General features: G+C 38.3%; 1 protein-coding gene across 1 annotated transcript in view; it reads right to left on the bottom strand.

Moving 5' to 3' along the window:
• Nucleotides 1-23,404, bottom strand: part of lama1 (laminin, alpha 1) — a 74,599-nt gene that overhangs the window by 40,922 nt on the left and 10,273 nt on the right. Inside the window, exons 4-16 of the mRNA XM_007232015.4 lie at nucleotides 16,528-16,770; nucleotides 13,324-13,503; nucleotides 12,418-12,507; nucleotides 11,350-11,467; nucleotides 9,771-9,949; nucleotides 9,175-9,280; nucleotides 8,208-8,365; nucleotides 7,946-8,086; nucleotides 5,400-5,567; nucleotides 4,089-4,193; nucleotides 3,738-3,952; nucleotides 3,109-3,220; nucleotides 2,906-3,016 (exon numbers count right to left, since the gene is read on the bottom strand). Of these exons, the coding sequence (XP_007232077.3) occupies nucleotides 2,906-3,016; nucleotides 3,109-3,220; nucleotides 3,738-3,952; nucleotides 4,089-4,193; nucleotides 5,400-5,567; nucleotides 7,946-8,086; nucleotides 8,208-8,365; nucleotides 9,175-9,280; nucleotides 9,771-9,949; nucleotides 11,350-11,467; nucleotides 12,418-12,507; nucleotides 13,324-13,503; nucleotides 16,528-16,770 (1,926 nt within the window). The remainder of the gene's footprint in view (nucleotides 1-2,905; nucleotides 3,017-3,108; nucleotides 3,221-3,737; nucleotides 3,953-4,088; nucleotides 4,194-5,399; nucleotides 5,568-7,945; nucleotides 8,087-8,207; nucleotides 8,366-9,174; nucleotides 9,281-9,770; nucleotides 9,950-11,349; nucleotides 11,468-12,417; nucleotides 12,508-13,323; nucleotides 13,504-16,527; nucleotides 16,771-23,404) is intronic.

Raw genomic sequence — 23,404 nt, forward strand, 5'->3', positions numbered from 1 at the left:
CCCCCCAAAAAAAAAAAAAATCACCACAAATTTATTGGTAACAAATCTTTATTCTTCAAACCATACAGCCTACACACAACCTCTACATAAACCATAAATACAGCATAACAAGTGAACATATGCTGCCTGTATAATTCGTCATTGTACAGCTAACCTGTCTTTTTCCGAGCAGACTTTTTGAAGGAGGAGCTTGTCCGCCTCCCCCTTCTCCATCCATAGATCTATTTTAGGGCTGGCCCGAATAGCGGTTTTGAGCTCAGGATATTCGGCAGTAATTGGTAGCGAATATTCTAATATTCGTTTAAAAAAAAAAGACGAATTAATCCACAGCAAAATTTTCCACTGACCCCCGGCCCCGAAAAAAATATATTTCTCACCCCTTTCCTCGGGCCGTTCGGGCTCAAGGCTCAAGAAGTCTGTGATAGGCGTCTGTTTTTTTTTTTATTCACACTCTTCTTATTTCTCATTAAATATCTACTAGATACAGATTATATCTGTACAGTATCATTTATTTCACTTCCCTCCTGAATATTTGGAGTGCATTATGTCTCCTTATGTTGTGTAGTTATGTAGTTTTCACCCCAAGAATTTCTGCTGCCTCACACCAGGCTTCGGCTGCATCAGGGCAGGAGCGCAGCTGCGTTACGGCTATTTCGTTTGAATTGTGCAGTGCAGAGTATTACAGATTTTGTATTTTTGCACTTGGGCTATTAGCTCAATATTAAATATTTCGTTTGTTTATAAATTATTTTATATTCTTAAACCATGTTAAATTATATTCGATTGGAGGAAATTAATTCAGACATCATTTCTTTTTTGTCCCGTTACCATTCCGCAAAAAAAATCCTTCTTTTAATCCCGCATCAGCCCGCCACATACACAGTTTTGCCGCACCTGCCCCGCGGTCCTAAATAAATTTAATAAATTACATTTAGTGCTTAAAATTAAAAAAAATATTTATTAAAACCGCGCTGAATAGTGCGGTCACGTTTCTTACCACATTACAAAACAAAAAATCGGTGTGTGTGTGCGCGTGTCGGTCCATTCTCCGCTCCTTTTTCGTGCTTAGGGTTTTTTTGTTGCGTGCATGAGAATCACTGCGTGATTATTACAATTTTCTTAACTATTTATTAATGTGCTCCCACATCCTCTGGATTGATTAAACTCCTGTTCCCGCCAATAACAATTCAGTTCTGTCTGTGCCGCAAGATATCCTGACGGGACCCGCGTCATATAATATGTTGATTAAAATGTCGTGACGTTAAGAAATCGGCTCGCAAGAGACAACCGACCAAAAAAAAGACATTAGTTCCATTTTAAAATAATAGAAACCTGTCCTTTATGTTTGACAATTTTTGTTTCACTTTACGTGTCCTTACTCATCTGAAGTTTATTTATCTGAACTGAGTTTTATATGGTTATATTTGTAGCGGTTCTGAACTCAGTTCCGCGTGCTGTGAAAGAGACAAGGCGCAGCGCATTTTACCTCAGACTTGGTCAGATAACAACATTTCAGTAAAGATGGTGGTTATAGTTTTATATCATTGCTTTGCTGTTTGAACTACACTTCAACCAACCTTACTATTTTTCCCAAGACTGAGGCGCAATGCTGCGCGTTCTCCGCGGTGCTCACGCAGAACAGCCAACAGCCAGACAATGAATTAATATATTTTACTTTCTCAAAATGTGACCACGGAACACCTTACATGGCTCTATGGTTTACCTTATGGTGGGTGAATTAGATTGATGTGTTGGCGAGAGGTGCAGACACCACTTTCCGGCAAAACTTGCAGATGATTCTCTTCTGTTCTGAGTCTTTTTCTTCCTTTTTTCTCAACTTACTGAGCCTGCCCTAGCTTCCATTTCCGAGCCAATATTAGTGCTGCTAATCTTCACTCTCTTCAGCAGCCTCAATGGAGACGAAGTGAGCAGGAGACTCCAGAGCTGTTCTGGCCTCAATGAGTACCACGCACCGCGTTTTGCTTAACCCATTCGCCGCCGCGCCAGTGCAGCGGCAGCACAGATAAATGACAAAAAAATTATATTCGATATTATGAATTTTGAGATCGTTTGACACCAATATCTATCGCGATCAAAATATATTTGATATATTGCACAGCCCTATAGTGTAGGACTTACACTTGACATATTAATACTGAATTCACCACAGTTGTGCTTATATGGAGCATTTTACTACCGCTCAAAACGCAGTCAATCAGATTTGACAGCCATAAAAAAATGCGGTAATGACGGTAATGAGCTCATCACCGCGGTGACGTCCCATAACCGCGGTATTGCGGTAATAAAATTATCGTCACAGCCCTATATGACACACCCCTAACTCAGATATTAATAACTATTTTTTGTCAGATTTGTAAAAGAAATCAATGATCCAGAATGTCATGATACTAATAATGCACTCCAAATATATTCATATATGCAGGATTAAAGTAAAACAATTGATTCTGGACAGATATTATCAGTCTCTAGTAAATATATAATGGAAAATATGAACTGTTTGAATTTCTTTGACTAAAAACAGCAAAAAAGTAGTACCCTGATGTGATTATTAGGGGTGGGTGATATGACATGATATTTCAGGGTATAATATTGATCACATTATTCACAAATATAAGCGCATATGATATTATATTATATAAAATTATCGCCATATTGTGATACTTAGAACCGCTTGTGTGAATTAAAGATAAGAGTAATTTTTTTTCTTTTTTTTTGTTTTTATGGTTAGTCATGGAAAAATTAAACAGTATTAATGTGTTTTTGTGTTTGGTTTAATTTGCCTTATATGACACTGCAAGTCTTGCACAATGCAATTATTATGATGCTGGAATTAATCAAGCTCTTAAATAAGTCAAGTATGTAAACAATACAAAAGAACACTTACCAGACAGACTCCGTTAATGTCACACTCAGTGGCGTGATCATTACACTCGCACTGCAGACAGTTTCCTCCAAACAGGATTCCTCCCACTCGATAAAATCCAGAAATACAGTACTGCAGAGGAAGAAACAGAACGTCTGTAAGAAACAGTCTGCCTTAAATATTCAATTAACAACATGGATACTGAGGACCTGCTCCACTCTTACCTCACAGGAAGTCCCTGAGTAGCCCCACGGGCACTCGCACTGCTCAACATCTGGAGCTGGAGCAGCACTTCTGGATATGGGGTCAGCGACAGCCAGAGACACAGAGCTTAACCTGTACATAAAAAAAAATAGATTTTTATTATATCATTCAACAATAAACAAGATTAACGAAGGCCCACCCCAATGTAACTTGTGGCAGACAATCATTTGCTATAGATGATACAGTTTCATTGGTACATCATTTGCAAATTCCTTAACAGACAAGCATTATATTGTTAATTTTCTGCCTGATATTACATGACTATATCTTATGGATTTCTATTCAAGCATTGCATAAAAATATTTCAAGTTTGATGAGAAATGTTACTTAAAATTCTAATTGTAATTGTAATAGAAAATCTAGTAAAATACAAAATTTAATTTTAAAATAAATATTTTCTTAAATACAAATCAAACATTTTATGTCAAAACGCTTTTTTTCTATACATTTTTTTTTATTTAAGAATCTGGGTTGATTTCTGTTGCTGAGCTTAAATTAAGTGTAGTATTGTGATTTTGCACAGCTCATTTTCTATTGGACCACCAGTCCAGAAGAACCGCCACCTGATACCACTAAAACCCCATCTCACCGGAGCACTCCGTCCACGCTGGTGTTGAGGTGAGCTCTGATCCTCAGACTGGCTACATCCGCCAGTACGCTCATCAGCTCGTCTCTCTGCACTCTTCTCTCCGTGTGCATATCCACGAAGAAGTGCGGCAGGAACTCCAGCACCACATGCTGCTCCATGTGAGGGTTCAGGAACACACGCCGGGACTGCAGCTGCCTCAGGCTCCTCCCGTTCCCCTGCGGACACACAGAGTCAAAGGGCACAGGAAGAGAGAAAAAAGAGGGGAAGTGAGAGTTTAAAAAAAATAATAAATAAATGGATTCAAACATTTTATTGTGTTTCAGAATTGCAGTGCATGGAGACGTAAATTACCTGAATGACCACATCAAAATGTGATGGGAGTGTTTTGTCCACGTTGTTGTCGACAGACGCATCATACGCCACACTGTAGTTCAGAAAACTTCCATATGCGGTCAGCTACGGAGAAAATCATTCATTTTTAATTCTTTACATAGTCAGTTGCACAAGAACTTTCATTCTATTCCTATTTTTCGATTTTTTTACATAATTTAACAGCTGTTTTTATATTGTCAACATTATACATCAACAGGACCAATAAACATGTTTTTTAAAAACTCATTGAAATAAGCTATTCTTACATTTAATTTAGCTTTTTTCTGTAAATCACATTAATGAGATTGCAAATATGAGGTTTTGCATGATAGGGCCATCAGTCATTTGTAACACAGCTTTCTTGTGCACATATTTGGGTTATTCTTTATAATAAAAGCTAATAACTGTGTAAGAACACATGAATAATCACATAATAAAATTTTAGCTACTGTCTTCACAGATTTTCCTGCTACAGATGGATCACAGCAGAACAGCTGGTGTGGATTAATTTGTAGTGCTGGAAGTTGTAAAATCAGCAGCTCATATTTAACTTCATAACTTCAATAATAATCATCTCATGACAAGTGCATAATCATAAATAAAATAGAGAATATGTTGTTACAGCTATTGAGGTACACCTGTGTAATAACAGTCACAACTGTAACACTATAACAGTTACTACATCAAAAGTACTTAAACTGTTATTTCATCGACTGTTAATAAAGAATTAAACAGTCATTATAAACTATTTAAAGTGGAACCAAATGTATTACATTTAAAATATAAATGAATATGGATGGAGGTTTATCATCATTAAAAGTGTGTGAGTAAATCACGCAGCTCAGCGCGTGCTGAAAGCTGCTTGTTATGAGAATGTTTTTTTATAAGCCTCTTGCAGTAATGATCTGAGAAACACAAATTTGCAGCCGCAGGCAACAGCTGGACACCTGTTGGACATTTAATTTCAGTATGAACATGAGAGCAGGACCCCTAAATGAGAGTCATTTCTAATGATAATTGCCTTCTCCTTCACTTAGAGCTGGTGTTAGTGTTAGAGGGATAATTACTTATTTCAATTTCATTAATCACCCTGGGGATCAATGGCGACAAATAGTAAGAGTCGCCCTGGTCATGTGTAAGCTAATTATTTCTAAATGTAATAATGTAATAACGAGTCCGTCCCCGATCAGGTGTAATTAGAGGGCAGCAGCTATTAATGTGAACGTGAGGATGAGATGGCAGGGAGGTGAAGTGTAAGAGAGAGAGAGAAAAAGAGAGAGAGAGACAAACCTTATTGCCTAGGAAGGACTCTGGAGCAGACCAGGAGGACTGATGGAGGTAGCTTGTGGTGGCTGTAGCATTATTGTTAGCGATGATGAAATTGTCCTCAGTGATCGGTGCAGTGAAAACTGGGGTGTTGTGGATGGAGGGTCGGAGCCAGCCATCTCTGTGTATGATCTGTAGAATGACAGAACAAGTGATTAAAAGCTCTGATGACTAAGAGTCCACAAAATGTGTTTTTTTTTAATATATAGCTCTGGAATAAATTAAGAGACCACTTCAGTTTCTGAATCAGTTTCTCTGATTTTGCTATTTATAGGTATATGTTTGAGTAAAATGGACAGTTCTTTTATTCTATAAACTACAGACAACATTTCTCCCAAATTCCAAATAAAAGTAGTGTATTTTAGAGCATAGAAATGGCTGAAATATCAAAAAATATGCAGAGCTTTCAGACCTCAAATAATGCCAAAAAAAAACCAAGTTTTTATTTATAAAGCTTTAAGAGTTCAGAAATCAATATTTGGTGGAATAACCCTGATTTTTAATCACAGTTTTCATGCATCTTGGTATGTTCTCCTCCTCCATTCTTACACACTGCTTTTGGATAACTTTATGCCACTCCTGGTGCAAAAATTCAAGCAGTTCAGTTTGGTTTGATGGCTTGAGATCATCCATCTTCCTCTTGATTATATTCCAGAGGTTTCCAATTTGGTCATTTTTAAGGGGTCTCTTATTTTTTCCAGAGCTGTATATGCAAAAATAAAAAATACAAAACGTTTCACTAGATTTCACTAGAAAGATGCACTCTGTATAACTAAAACTGGAGTAAAATAAATTAAGACCACAGGCAGTGCGGGTTGGCAGCAGCACATCCAGCATCACCACACTGAACACAGGGGCTCCCCAAGGATGTGTGCTGAGCCCCCTTCTGTTCACTCTGCTGACCCACGATTGCACACCAGCACACACCTCCAACCTCTTCGTCAAGTTTGTGGATGACACGACGGTGGTGGGTCTCATCAGCAACAACGATGAGTCACACTACAGGAGCGAGGTGAGCCGCCTGGCCTCCTGGTGCAAACACAACAATCTCTCTCTGAACACAGAGAAGACCAAGGAGATTGTTGTGGACTTCAGGAGAACTCACACACTGCACACCCCTCTGTTCATCAACGGAACTGCTGTGGAGAGGGTGAGCAGCACCAAGTTCCTGGGTGTGCACGTCACAGAGGACCTCTCCTGGAGCACCAACTCAGCGTCACTGGCCAGGAAGGCAAATCAGCGTCTCTACTTTCTCCGCAAGCTGAGAAGAGCTGGAGCCCCCACCCCCATCATGACCACCTTCTACAGAGGGGCCATCGAGAGCATACTGACCAGCTGTTTCACCATGTGGTACGGGGCCTGCACAGCATCCTGCCGCAGGACCCTCCAGCGCATCGTGAGAGCAGCTGAGAAGATTGTTGGCACCTCTCTCCCCTCCCTTCAGGACTTGTAGAGCTCCCGCCTCACACGGAAAGCCCTCCGTCTGGCGTGAGATCCCTCTCACCCACTACACAGCTTCTTCAGCCTGCTGCCTTCAGGGAGGAGACTGCGGAGTCTCGGGGCGAGGACCAGCAGACTGCGAGACAGCCCCATCCATCAGGCTGTGAGGATGCTGAACTCTCTTCCTGCTCTACCCCCCATCCCAATCCTGCCCCCAGCACACACTCACTCAGCATCCTGACCCCCCCACTAATAAAGTACTGAAACTCTGCACTACAATGCACAAAGTACTGGTCCCTTCCAAACGGACTTGCACTACACAACACCTGCACTACTGATATACTTGCACTGTCAATACGCACTTTAATTCCACTTAATTAAACTGTGAACTTCAAGGACTTACGCACCCATTCACTTTACCAGCCTTAAGCTATATACCATATACCGTATTTGCACTACTGTTATTTACTATTTTTACTGTCATTCCATCTCGATCACCATCAATATTGCACTATTGTCTTTCGTATGTTTATTGTGTCTTGCTGTATTGAACATATAGTGTCTCCCACTCTTTTATATTATAATTATATATATATTTTTACTTATTTACTTATATTTATATATCTATTCCTCCCCCACACCACTGCACCTTGTTTTTGTCTCATGTTTGTCTATTTGTGTCCCTGCTGTATTGTACACATAGTGTCTCCCATTCTCCTTTATTATATCTATTATCTGTACTTGCTGTAAAATTGGGAAGGAGAGTAACGTAATTTCAATTCTCTGTATGTCCTGTACATATGCAGTATTGACAATAAAACTACTTGACTTGACTTGACTTGACATTTCAAAGTTATCAAAAAACAATAAAACAAATTCCAATTTAATTATGGAGCATTTCAATTTATCCATAACATTGTAATACAATGTTAACTACTGCCAGATTCACAATATGTCAAAATATAAAAAGCTATAATAGAGATACAAGGCTTTTGCAGCAAAGCAGCCTTTTTGCATATTAAACATTTTGTTATTAACTGCTGTGCGTATATAAATGTGTGTTTTTATACCAATGATGTATTCCAGGTGGAGCTTTCGCACACATCAGAGACCCCAAAGCAGAAGCACTCAGTGCAGCCCTCAGGGTTACTGGCCTGCAGGTTGTAGAAGCCCTGCTTACACAGGTCACAGTTGGCACCCATCACATTAACCTGCAGAAACACAGACAACACAGCTGCTCAGCTTCAGGAGGAACGACTTTAGGGTCAGAAAAGGTCTGAAAAAGCATTCTGTGCCCAAATGAAATTTCCCATTAGTTATAGGGGGTCTTACTTTGCAGATGCACTCTCTGCAGGGGTCGATGTTATGGCTGCCTTCTAGACTGCATTCACAGCGTGTGCACAGGGGGAAGTCCCTGTAGCCGAACGCACAGCGATCGCACTTCTCTCCAGCAAAACCCTCCTTACACACACACTGACCTGGAAGAAGACCTGCAGAAGAAAATAAAGAGAAGCGGTTTGATCCAGAACTAAACATGCCAACAGAGAATATAAGCTTAAAAAAATTACTGCTTGGTATTATTACTTATTTTTGGAAGATGTCACTTAGAAAAAGGGGGTAGATCAATTTATCATTTCCAATTCCAACCCACTAGAACTTTCCACAAGGGAGTATTGAAGGTTAGCATGTGTCACATAAAGCCAGGAACAATAAAACCTGCTTACAATTATTAGATATTTACACTGGTCAGCATCACACTTAGTGTTTGGAGGACAGAAAGGGCCTATCCACATGTATCTGAAACTTTTTTTAAAATTTGGCCTCCCATTCTTTCAAAATCAAGATTTCAAACTATTGAAAACTCGCCAGACAGGGTTTTTAAGGGGGACGGGCAAAACAAAAGAAGAACTTTATTGTAAAAACAATTTTATTCAAGCTATGTATGTTTAGGCCATTACACTTGCTTTTTGATCAATTTTACATCATTTTACATCTTTCTGTGATGTCTTTTTTTCAGGAGATGTTCAGGAGTATCTCCTGTTGGGCAGGTATGACCACATTAGAGTTTTAGAGTCGTATTTGTTTTCTTTCATTACATATTTGGAATGACGCTTCTTAGAAAGCAAGGCCAATAATGCCCCCTATGAGTCCTGGCTATGAAGAGTAGTGGCATCAATGGGGATGCAGAAATATAAATGGTAATGTTAATATGTGCAGGAAATAAGCAAATATTTTGGAATCCATAGCTTTAAAAAATATTACATTTACATTTACAGCCCTTATGTGTGCATGTTTGTACCTTTGCCAGGGTTAGCATGCTTGTCGTCTTTTAGACAGACATGGCTGACTGAGCCTCTCATATCACAGTTACACTCCAAACACGGCTCTGTAGCGTATGGGGACATCTGAAAGCAACAAACACAAAGATAAACACAAAGCAAACAAAAACAATGTATTAACTGTTTTAATCACACATGTAATGCATGGATGTTGGCAGTATGATCATATCTACAATAGAAAACAACCAAATCCCAAATCTTGCTCCAATGCTACAATCTACCACACTGCCTGAATAAAGCCGATATACTGTGCCTCATGCAACAACTTTACTGACATGCTGAATTCACATCAACTTTTACCACAGTATTTAGGAATGCTACTACCATAAACACACCATAAAGGACAATGTTGATACCATAAACTCTTTATTTGCCTTCCCATCATTATGATCCTTTCGGTAAACTGTTATTGTACCTGCTGTTGCTCTGGCAATCAGGAGCACACACACACACACCAGCCATTCAGATTTACTTCAGAGGCAATAAAACAGGTGCTACATGAGAGGAAGGGGGCTTATTTGGCCACACACACACACACACACGCAAAGCTCTGTACCTTGTGTGGTCTATAGTATCCATCAGCACAAGTCTCGCAGTTAACCCCCGCAGTGTTCTGTGTGCAATTGATACACACTCCGCCTCCCACAAACTGCCCGTGTGTGTTCAAGCTCATCTTCAGATCAGCCACGGTCTGGTTGTAATAACAGTCCTCTGCCTTGTTGTGACAGTTGCATTCTGATGAATGAGAAAGAACACAGAGAGGGAAAGGAGATGTGTTCATTTAAGCAGAGGAGGAAACAGAAAACACAGCAAAGAACCACAGTTTCAGTGCTTAAGCAAACCTTGTGCTTAAAACCCTTAAAGAGGTAGAGTCAGGTTTGGCTGTTTTTAAGCATCAGAATATTAAAGGTAATCTGGACATTGGAGAAGTAATTTCAGAAGAAAAATAGGAGGAAAAAAGTTAGACTAATTCTTGTAATGGCATTCAAAGGTTTGGGCAAACCCTACTTATAGTTGCTGTGAACAATAGAGTGAGTAGAAGATGAGTAATATACAAAAAAAGGCTACAATTAATTCTGTAAAAAATAGCAAAGATTTTACAGCAGAAATATGACCTTAACTAATGAACACTCTGGCCGCAAGTATTAAACATCAAGCCTGTGAGGTTATACTATAATGAACTATAATGGACAATAATGAAAAAATAAATAAAATAAAATGTTTCCGCCTGTTCTTGTTTTTTTGCCCGTTCTCCTTATGAGGGCATTTTTCCCCGGCTGTGTCCCAATCTACTAGCCGGGGCAGTGATAATGTATTAGACCTTGACCCTGATGACAAGGGTTCAATCCCGCGTAAGGAGCAGTGTGTTTATTTATTTATTTTTTCCTTTATTCTTGGGTTTACCTGCTTTGAATTCAACTGTGCAATTGGGTTTAACAACCCTCTGGGCTGGAGAGCTACTAATCCGATTACACTTCATTGTCCAATACAGATTTTTTTTTGTGGCCCGTCACATAATGATTTGGAAAATATCTGGCTCACGGCCAAACTTAACTGCCAACCCCTGCTCTAAACTGATCATTTCTACAGCACACCTCATACTTATTTAATCACTTAACAATATTGTGAGCCTACCATACTCATTATTACTTACATTTATTCTATTTTCTCTGTTCCATGTCTCTTCTGATTACAAACCTTACATAATATTGTTATATTCATATTTCTTTCCTGTCTTCTCATAGAACAACAGTCTACTGTTTTTGCTTATGTGTAGATTGTGATGTTCAATACAATTGATTAATAAAAAAAAACACTATGACCACAGTGATCCCATGTTTGTTTGAAGAAAAAGGGTAAAGAATTTTACGAAAAGAACACCTATTCAACTGTTAAACACGACATGCATTAAGTACAAGGAAGAAAAGATTCATTAAATTATACACAAGCAAATTCTGTAACCAAGAAATTTCATATGCCGCTATTTTAAGAACACGCTGAATTACAAACATTTTTCCTGTTATTAAATAAGATGTAGGAATGGTGGCTACAAGCAAAAAAACATTAGATACTGGCTTTGTAAACCCCAATTTTTTTTTTTTTTGTAGTGTGCTGTGGATGTGTATCAGGCTTACTCTCGCATGTGTTGCCATCAGATATGGTCCCAGGTTGCCACAGTTCCTGGTGGTAGCCGGGACAACACTCATTACAGCTCTCTCCGCATGTATTGTGCTCACACACACACTGCAGTTTCTGGAGGAGAAAAGAGAGAAAAAGAAAGAGAGAGAGAATATAAGAGGGTTAGCTTGGATACACTCACACACACTCACTTACTCTCTCTCGCACACACAAATACACAGTAACACACTACACTTTTCTAAGTACAGAGAGTGCAAAGCAGTGACACGGGCAAAAAAAGCTTTACATTTCTGAAAGCTCGGAAAATCTCTCTTTACTCTCTTTCTCACACACACACACCAACCCCAAGACCCCCATGCAACAAAAGGGAGGGTGGAGAAAACAAATGGCAAAAGGAAATGCTCTCCATTTACACAGCCTGTCAATCAGAGGAACACCACTGTGGAATCCCCCACCAACCACACACACTGAAGACATTCCCAGGCCAAAATTCAACCACCACCCAATTAACACTGTGTGTGTGTGTGTGTGAGTGTCAGCGTGTGTGTGTCTGTGTGTGTGCTTGTTAAGAACCCAGTCAAGGGGGCCAGAGTTTACCGCTTGCTTTCTCAGCCTCTTGTTAACGTGATTTCCACTGTTAATGAGGTAAAAAGTGGAGGCAACAAGGTTTGCTTAACACAGTCTGATTTGGATCATTTCCTCCAAACCACGGGGGTCTGACTGTTTTACTGAAAGACCCTGCTGGTTTGAAAACTCTTGCTCAAATGTAGGAGGACATATAATCATCTTCACTATAAAGAGATTACCAATATATCTACACAGCGCGGCAGCATTACTGCATCATTTACCACAGCGCTCTGTCATCTCTAGCTAAAATATATCGTAATAACATTAACGTGTACCAATGAACTACATCATAAAATAAGATTAAAAGCAATATGTTTGCCATGGGTGCCATCAATTAGCTTGACAGGGTGGAATTTCACACTCTTAATGTAATCTCCTTTGAGTGACAGGTCGTGTTGAAATTTGTTGGCTGAGAACTGAAGAGTGTTTGTCGTTACCTTGGTGACAGGGTCCCAGGGGCAGCTCTGGGCGTGGCCATAGCAGATGCACATCCCGCCCACTGAGATGTCCTTGATTGAATAATAATACTGTAGACAAGAGAGAGAGCACAGAGAGGGAGAAGCGCATTACATAACACAAAACTCACACTGATTGGCTGCTGTAGCTCACTGTGAGGTCTTAGGTAAAGCAGACTTTCTAAATAACACTTTATAACAGACTCAGTGTTACATATACAAATATATAATAAACAGAGTAATAAAGCATGTATGAATGTATGATTTTATACCATTAAGAATGATATTTTCTGTAGTAACTCATAACATGATCAGGATGTATCATCAGATATTAATAAATCATGAGTTTAAGCACTGGCAGCTCTTGTTAGCAGAGTTTCAGCCAGTATTTTCTTATTAGAACTGTGCAGTATGTCACAGAAATCTCCCCAGTACCATTCACCAGTCCCTTTTCCACAGTCAGGGTTGCCAGGTATAGACAACAGCATGCAAGTGCAAGCGCACTGCAACCATGAAAAGAGACTGGCTATTTTTCTGCTGAACAGGTAATCACTAGGTATCTGTACGGTTGCAAACCATAGCGATGTAATTTACCCCCACCACTAGTGTAAGAGAGATGGGCATTTTGGGCATCAAAACATATATATTTACTAATTAGCTACAGAGTAAGACTCGTTGTTGCTTTAATCTGGCAACTCATGTTAACTTCGCGTATGAAGCAGAAAACTCTATTTATTGTTTGGAAATTGGACTTTTGTAGCCAATTTACACACTTACTCACATTGTTGATTTAACAATATATAAAAAGTAGTAAATTATTTTTCAAGTTAAATAAATGGCTAAAATAAATGTCATTAAATTGAATAAAAACTAAAAGCTTAATCATACCCGGCGAGTGACGATGGGGTCCACATCTTTGGGGTCTCGGTAGCTGAGGGTCATGAGGTCAGCATTAAGTGTGCGAATACGCTGCAGACGCAGGCGGATGAAGCGGGCGGAGGTGAACTCCAGCAGCTCGGGCGTCAGGTCATCAGCACCAGGCCGGCCGTTTATCAGAGACGTGTGGATCTGAGGGAAGAGAGAACCAGAGCTGTAACATATCATGGAATGGCTCAGAGTCGTCCAGCAGGCTAAGCGCTGCCACTATGATCAGGAGATTGCTGGTTCAAAATCCCGCTCATGCAGCTTGCCATCGGCTGCCGGAGATCTGAGAGAGCACAATTGGCCTTGCTCTCTCTGGGTGGGTAGATGGCGCTCTTTTCCCCTCATCACGGCTAACTGTATCCAGTATGTCATAAGAAAATAAATCTAGCATGACTGAAACAGGCCAATTTCAAAAGCACAAAATTCTTTCATAAACAGTCTTGACTTAATATATATTTCCACCCACATTTATTGTATTATAAAACACATTTATTGTGTAGAAGTTGTAAAATAAATGTAATAGATTAGATTTAGATTTCTGTGATGCAGAGAAACAGACAGAACTGAAGAATAAAAGCAGAATTCAGATTTAAACACGGAAAACACATAAATACACAGAAGTGAAAACAAGCAGTGACCGGCACTGTAACCTGGTGTTGGTGTTCTAACCTTTATAACTGAAGAGCTGAGTAATGTACAGACATCAAACACGTATTATATCAAACAACAGAACTTACCATATCTAACCAGCACAGTAACATCATTCTGATATAAAAAAAAATTAGCCATTAAAATACCTCAGAATTTAGTTAGCATCCAAGCTAACACTCTCCAATTCTTACTGCACTAGCTGCATTCCAGTGTTCTGAGTTTAATAACTAAAGACGGGAGTGAACTAAAGCCATTATCCACATATCATATCAAACCACAAAACCTACTAATCTAACCAACACACAGCTATCCATCTGTTATCAAACGTCAGCCATTAATTCAGCTCAAAAAACTGTTATCTTCGCCAGTTAGCGCTTAGCATCGCCAGTTAGCTGATTGGCTAATCCACTATTTTTGCCTTCCAAATAGTAAAGAAAGGATAAAAGATGCAAACTAAAATAATAAAGAACATCTATGTTTTATTTAATTTTAACTTCACTAATTAAACTTATTTAGATCTTTGTTAAACTGTAGTAAAACAATTTATTATTTTAATATTTGCATTTCATTTTTTAACATTTTAATCATTTTGCCATTTTTAGGCAAATATAGGTGCAGCTATAAAAATAAGTCTATGCCAGTTTTACAGTCATAGTTTTTTTTTCCTCAGCTAAAAGGAACTAGTCACACATAAAAAATAACAATACCCTTTGCATCCTATTTAATCTAAAAAAAAATAATAATAAAATGTAAGTGCATTTAAATATTAGTTTAACTTTTGCAGGCTGCTTGGTGTGCTGTTGGGTCAAATCTGGAAAAACCATTAGAACAATTGACATAATTATGTTAACAACCATGTATGTTGATCTACTTCTCCAAACCTGGCACTACTAAAATTACAGATTTAAACACTCACAGTCTGCACAACAAACTCCCCAAACTCCTGTAAAGCTTGATATTTGAGTCAGTGGAGCAGTTCTTGTTCTGTTGCTCAGTGGGTTTCAGAAATGGACCCGGTACACTGAGAAAGCATTGTTTATTGTTCCACAGCCGAGTCAGATCCTCTAGACTGGACTACTGCCAGACTAACACTCACTGCATGGGTCCCCCCGAACCCCCCCCACCCACAGCACTTTCCCATTCACAAATTCACATTCCCCACAATTAGAACCATCTGAGATGACTGGGTTTTTATACTGTTAGAATAAAGGTCCTTAAAGCACAAGAGCAACACATTCAACTAACCTACCGCTGTGATTCTGTCTGAACACCTGGGTTACACAGCTGAACACAGAACTGAGCAGGCCAATGTCATTTAAGGCACATTTTATACCATTGATATAGTAATAATAATTAATATTATTATTATAATTCCTTATGTAGTGCTTTTCTAGAAGCTAAGGACACTCACAATCAACCTTCAACACAATTCTTAACACTCAGTATGCACACACACAAATATACAGATAACATGAAAATTCCACACAGATAGGAACTTGAACCCAAGACCCCAGTGCCACCAAATGAAAACACAATAGCATAATAACCCTGCTAAAAAATCCAGCTCAAGACCAGCTGCTCATCCAGAAAAAAAAAACATATAAAGCTAGACTACTAGAATAGGGTATAAATATATTTTTTAATTATTAAGAATATTCAATCGTCTTCCATAATATGCAAATACCAGAAATAAAATAAACATATTGATAGGTAATCCTGCTAAATAAACAAAATGGGCAATAAACAATAGTAAAAAAATAATTATTTTAATCTTTGCTTCTAATAATTAAGCATTTTAAGCCTAGAATCTCCTATAAACAACCAAGTGGTTTTATTTAATATGTTTGGAATTCTAAGATTTTTATTTATATTCCTTATATAGTGTAGTTTAAAGTTCTTTGCTCTTTAATAGTAATGTGGATAATAAATGAATTTCTCAGTATTATATTATCATTATATCTATGGTATAGAAATACTCTTAAAATGACAATAATATTGATTTTGAAATATATTTCTGGGGCAACATATTGTCCAAAATTTAACTACAATGATCTTGCAACTGCACTAAAAACAAAGCAATGTTTAGGTGTGCAATGTTATTCTAAGCATCATAGTGACATACACCCAAAAAAATAAATCATATCAGTTTGTTTTATTCTGAGCAAAAATAACAAAATTATAAAAATGCTTGTAAAACTACATCTGAAAATTTTCACATTAACACCTATGGACTAGTCATACGTAAAAAAAACAAAATAACAATACAACTCTTAATAACAATAAAAATTATTAAGAATATTCAAATCATACACCTTAATGTGCAAATACCAAAAATAAAATAAATATAAAGTTAAATAATGCTGCTGAGTAACACAATGTTCAATACTGAGGTCAGCAAAAAAATTTCAGCCAATCATGTCAATAATTCAACTATTGTGAAAAGCCTAGATGGACTAAAAGTCTTCCACCACATCAACAGTATCAAATTGATCACAGTAATCAATGTGAGCTACTCACCTCTCCATGTTCCAGAGGCACCAAGCGGGAGTAGTAGGAGGTGCAGATCACCTCTTCATCTCTCTTATAGGTGGGAGGGCCGAGGCGAGGGGTAATGTTGTAGCGCGTCAGACACTCCGTGTCACTGATGGCATAGTACTGCCAGGGCTGGTAATTGATGCCATCCAGAGAACGTTCCAGAATCCAGTTTCCTGGCCGTGGAGAGTTAGCTGCCTTGATGATGACATAAGCTACTTGAAAGATCTGTTAAGAGAGAAAATACATACTTCAGATAAGTAATTTCAGTGCATCTTATCTTAAAGGCTAAGAGCAACTATATACAGGGATGTGCCAATCACAAGCCATCAAACCAAGCTGAACTGCTTGAATGTTTGCACCAGGAATGGCATAAAGTTATCCAAAAGCAGTGTAGTGTGTAAGACTGGTGGAGGAGAACATGCCAAGGTGCGTGAAAACTGTGATTAAAAACCAGGGTTATTCCACCAAATATTGATTTCTGATCTCTTAAAACTTTATGAATATGAACTTGTTTGATGTACATTATTTGAGGTCTAATAGATCGGCATCTTTTTGTTATTTTAGTCATTTCTCATTTTTACTGCAAATAAATGCTCTAAATGACAATATTTTTATTTGGAATTTGGGAGAACCGTATTTTATAAATTAAAACAACAATGTATATTTAACTCAAACATATACCTATAAATAGCAAAATCAGAGAAACTGATTCAGAAATTTAAGTGGTCTCTTAAGTTTTTCCAGAGCTGTATATGATGATATATATAATAATGTAATTATCATGACAGGCCATGGCTAGAACCATACTAATATTCAATGCAGGAGATCCCACACGTATTCCTATAAGTCAGTTCAGCAAGGCAAAATCAAAAGGGACGCAATAATATTTTCTGTCCCATAACATGTGGCATGTTGGCATATGTGTAGTTGCTAAAGACAAATAATTTTGCCACATCCGTTTTAATACCACACACTTTATCTTTGCTGTGTCTTTCCTTTGTTTTTGTGCAGACTGACAGTATTTTACACTTGAGCAGGTTAGGATGGAGAGCTTTTTAACCGTCTTCCAGGGAATGCTAGTCTTTCTGTCTGTCGTTCTGTCTATTTCTGGCCTGTATCTTTCCTCTAACGTGCACAGCAGAGTCTTTTTTGCACATTCTGCTGATCTTGCAAAGGCAAGCCGCCTGTGTCTTCCTCTCGTCTGTCTTCCTCCTTCCCACTCCTTGTCTCTCCAACCTTTCACACAGAACAGGTTCCGACAGGCTCTCTGAACAAAACCCCTCTTTCATGACACCCCTTTCCCCAAAACCCCTGACGGGAAATCCAGGCCTAGTCCCAAACCTGCTTCTCATTTCTCCTCACAGTCTTCTAAACCCACTTCAGATGTGAACACTCACGTTTCACACTGACTTTTTAACCCTTACATTGATGGGAGTTATTACTCTGCTTCTGCTAAACTGTTTCAACTGTATTATATGAACTAATTACATTAAGCATTATGCAATTAATTCCATTACATTTACTTCTGATTTACCTACTCTGTTTGATAAATAATCAGTTGTAATTAGGCCTGCCACAAAAACTTTTAGTTTGGACTATATATTGTTAAAAAAATATATGATAAACACAAAAATATGATATTTTTTCTCATTTAAAGTCCATTTTATGCCACTGATAAACACCATTTTAATGCAGTAGCATAACAATGCAATTACAAAACATTAAAGAGTAATGACCTTTTACAAATTTAAATGTTTACCAGACAATTAAAATACAAAATGTTTAAATACTCTTAATATATAAAACAAATAAATTAACAATAATGTTTTGACAAAGTTTAAAAACATGTACATTTAATGAGGGGGTTTACTTACTAACAAAAACAATGGACAATATTAAGAAAATAAAAATATACATATTTTGCTCATATTTTGGTCTAGAGATGTGCCACATTATTTAGTATACAATGTTTTTAAATAATACTTTAAACTTAAATACTTTATTACTTTATTAAAACATCTTTTTTACATTATTATTAGGGCTGCACGATATTGGAAAAAAAATGATATTGCAATATATACTGTAATATAAATAATCTGTGTATCAAATACTGGAGAAAAAAGAGATATAATAATTAATTTGGTACATTCTTATACAAAATGAGAACACTATTATGTTAAATAAAACTATGAACTTCTCTTTGTAGTAGTTCTTTAATTTAATAAAAAAAAAATCAGTCACATTGCGAAGAATATCTTGATTTATCGCACAAAATGTTTTACATGTTTTATGTTTTATAATATTTTACGTCCATATCTCCCACCTCTAGTGAAGGCCACATGTTGAATTTTAAGTGGATAACCAGTTATCATGACAACTGGCCTCATTCTAATGGATTTTAATAAAAGCCACAACACCCTGTAGCCCTACAGACAACCCCCAAAATTACACACTTTAATTGACATGCGGGTTTCCCCTCTCCAGAGTCTGTAGGAATCCAAGCCCTTCTACTGACCTCAGGAATGCACCAGCGGGGGCTCGACCTGTACCAGCCAGACGCTCTGGACTGATTGTCTTAGGATGAAAACACAGGCTTCAAAGTTCACAGTGGGCTTTCAACACCCGCTCTGCATCACGAGCGCGTTTCATCCTCTCCTCCATTTGCCCTTTGCTTTGTTGCCCTGGTGGTCTCCGAGTCCTGTGTTTGCTCACAGCTTAGCAATGTCAAGGTGATGAGACAAACAAACATGCCAACATCCTCAGCCCAGTCAATACCGGCCTGCAGGCTCTTCGGCAGAATGGGGACGGAACCGAGCCCTCTGAGGGACTTCCTCGAGATGAATGTGGAAGAAAGTAGGCGTCTTAAATGCACACTTATCTTCACATTTGATCTGGAGACCACAGACTTTCCAGACCCCTTGTCGTGACAAGATGTATGAAGGCGCTTGCAAAATAGAAATCAAAGGAGTGGGTGGCTTTCTATTAGAGGGTTCAGCTCCCCAACCAACAACTTCTGACATGTTTAATGACTTTTATATGCATATGGTAATCATATGGTGGCTTCCTGAGATATCAGAGGGGGGTTGCTATGGAAAATAGCACAGGTCAGGACAGGGGTAGCAGCTCTCGCAGTTAAAAAGACATTAAATCTAACTTTCAAGGGGAAATCTTTGAGTTTAAAGCTTTTACACATATTTAATTTAACACATCTATATGAATTAAACAACAAAATATAAAATACACTCAAGAATTCCAAAGGTTTGTGGATATTTCTAATTTTAAGTTGCACACACACACACAGCTTGTCCAGTCCCACTGCATTTCTAATATGATTAGACTGTCCAGAGCAGACAAACCAAAACAACCTATAGGCTCCACTGTGAATGCAATCCAATCCTTACAGCAATGCTGTAAAATCCAGTACAAAGTCTTCAATGGACAGTAGAGACAGTTAATCCAACAAAAGCAAGATTAACCTTTTAAAGCCTTTAATTAGGAGAAACAATGAGTGCATTTACATGCACTCAAAATCTGATCAGATTACTGCAACTGATTATTTACACAGGTCTTAAACACAAATTAAGGAATCTGATAAAGAAATCTAGGTTTTAACTCAGTTACTGAATTTCGCAGTGCATGCATGTAAAGTGATCTCGAATTTCTTAGTCTGTGCATGTTTAAAAACAGACCCTGGTACTGAAAACAAATAAACAATGATTATTTAATGCGACACAGAAACCGATGTTCATACTGTGGCTCAGTTCATGTAAATTCATTGATCGGATTACTGACAAACATTGAAAAATGTCCTGTAGTAATATTTTTTTAATGATAAAGTATATAAACGCACTAATTGAACGAGCAGGTCTCCCAATACTTTTGTCCATTCAAAATCTCTGAATAAAACTGATGATCCTCTAATTGTGTACAGTTTATTTTAAAGTGACATCATGGTCAACCCCCTCTGATAAGCTATCACTTATCCTTGAGTACCATTAATAAAGCATTTTGTCTAGAAGACACATTCAAGGCTACTTTCTCCTTTTCCAAAGAAAACAGAAGACAAAATGAGAACAATCCTTGATATGATAAGCACCAGAACCGCCACATGGCTAAAAATGCTCCATACTGTATTCACAGCTCTGCAAACCCCCAAAGCAAACCGTTCTCTATCAGGGAAAGGTGTGACAAATTAGTGAGCTCATCTGCCGATGCCAATCCCATAGAATCCCTCAGCCAGGGAGCCAAGCGCTTGATCCAATTAACAGCACCAGGCCAAACAAACATTAGAGGAAGCCATTTGGGGGTCTCTCTCATCCTGTTAGACCCCCCATGTCACAGTCCACTGTAAACATACACACTCTGCTGTCCAAACACCTACAGTCCGATCAGGCCAGCTGTGTTGGCCCTCACAGACACACGCTAACAACCTGTTCTCTACACTCTCCAAAATGAGGCTTTTCTTGATGAGGTTGTAAACATGGTGCATTAACACGGTTCCTAGAGGTGACAAGAATCGCATGGTCAGCTTGGCCTCTAGACCGGACAGAGTGTCATGTTGTTGGGGGAGGGAGGGAGGAAGGTGGTGGAGTGGGTTTGAAGCATTTGAATGGTAAAGCTTTGTAGACAAAGTGCAGAAATCTTGAATGTTGAAAGATCTAATAATATAGTATATAAACAGGAACTGTACTAAAGCTGCATAAACTACTAGAGCGGAGGTGTACTATCTAACCACACAGTTTTAATTCTAGCTCAGCAGAAGTACATGAGACCCCTCTGATCCATTAGAACCCATGGCTTGGTCTTTGGATTTGTTTCTTAATTAAGTCAGATCTGCTGAAACCATGGTGCTCTAAACTCCCTAAGACTTACCCTCCAATTTAATTTATAAAGTTATAAAGTTACTTCTTCATTACTCCACAAGGTAAAACTGCTGTGAAGAATATTGGTTGTGAAATTCTGTGAACCTGACACCAATAAATCCATAATTTCTAGTATTTGTTTATTTGAGAGTATTTTACCCTATTTAGTAACACATACAGCTCTGAAAAAAATCACCTCAGTTTCTGAAATCAGTTTCTCTGATTTTGCAATTTGTAGGTGTATATTTGGGTAAAACGAACATTGTTGTTTTATTCTATAAACTACGGACAACATTTTCCCCAAATTTCAAATAAAAATACTGTCATTTAGAGCAGTGGTTCCCAACCTTTTTCTTCAGGGACCCATATTTTTACCATTGTAAGCTTTGGTGACCCAACATACCCCCCCCCCCCCCCCCCCCCCCAAATGTAAAAGATGTAAGTGTATAATTGGGTTGGGGTGGGGGGGGGGGGGTTTAGAAATGACAAATAAAAACTGAAAAAAAGGAAAAATTGATACATAAAACATAAGGAATTTTTATCTTATGAAGAAAAAAATAATTAGATCAATAAAATAATACAACTATTTAAAATGAATAAAAAATAATTTATATAAAATAAAAACAAACAAACAAAAAAAAAGAATTTCAGTTTCAGTTTCAAATCAGTAAAACAGCTCACCAAAACCTCAACCTGTCCAAATATTGGACAATAATTGATTAACTTTACAGGCCCTCACTCATTTTCATTTATTTAACTAAACTGAGTTTTATATTCTTATATTATTATATTATTATATTCAGCCTCGCGCTGAATTCAGCTCCGCGCTGCCGGAGAGAGCGCCCGCGCGCGCGCCAGAGAGAGAGAGAGAGACAGAGAGAGCGCAGCGCGGCGAATTTTGCTTACCCTAGACTATATATAGTATTAATATTAAAACCCTTAAAATCAAGAGGGCTTCGCGACCCATCGTGGATCTTTGGCGACCCATAGGTTGGGTCGCGACCCATAGGTTGGGAACCACTGATTTAGAGCATTTATTTGCAGACAATAAGAATGCTAAGAAAACAAGTTCACATAAGTTAAGTGTTAATTTAACTTGGCATGTTCTCCTCCACCAGTCTTACACACTGCTTTTGGATAACTTTATGCCACTCCTGGTGCAAACATTCAAGCAGTTCAGCTTGATTTGATGGCTTGTGATCATCCATCTTTCTCTTGATTTTATTCCAGAGGTTTTCAATTTGGTAAAATCAAAGAAATTCATCATTTTTAAGTGGTCTTTTATTTTTTCCAGAGCTGTGTGTCAAAGAATTGTAGAGAATTGTCTTGTGAGATACTGAGTGTCACAGAATCAAATTGACAGCCTATCTTAAAATATCATATCATGAGATGCACTGTGATTCTCAGCCCTACCATCTAGATATGCCAATATCAGATTTGGACTGTCTGCCTTTATAAAGAAAGAAGTAAAACATCAGAACTCATTGTACAGAGTTTAGAGTCAACAGTAAACCTGAGAGTCCAGTGTTAATATATGCACCAGGTTACTAATTGCATTTTCCTTTGCTGAATAATTAACCATTCGCCCCTCCAGGTGCTACTATATTTAGTTTCTTGTGTAGCTCCTGATAATCCTCTATGCATGCCCTCAGGCCCCCGGGGTCTTGGTCTGGCCTCTCTGACGCTGGCTTGCTTTGTCCTGGCCTGTATTGTGTCCATCCCCCCCTTTGCACACCCTTCCCCCGCTTTCCCCAACTCAGACAAAAGCCTGACTCATCTTTACCCCAGATTAGCAAAATGCCTGTGGCTAAACTCACCTCTTTTCATGTGGTTGGACTGAGCCTTAAATTCCAGCGCTGGAATTGTGAATCCAAGCCTGAGTTTGCAGATCTGCAGTTTTTTTGGCTGTAATGCTGGACTAAGCTCTACGCTACAGAGGGGGCTACATCTGAAAATTGCTTTAGGCTAAAAGCACAAACAATAAAGGGCATGGGGGG

The sequence above is a fragment of the Astyanax mexicanus genome, chromosome 6 (assembly GCF_023375975.1).
Source record: "Astyanax mexicanus isolate ESR-SI-001 chromosome 6, AstMex3_surface, whole genome shotgun sequence".
Classification (NCBI taxonomy): Eukaryota; Metazoa; Chordata; class Actinopteri; order Characiformes; family Acestrorhamphidae; genus Astyanax; species Astyanax mexicanus.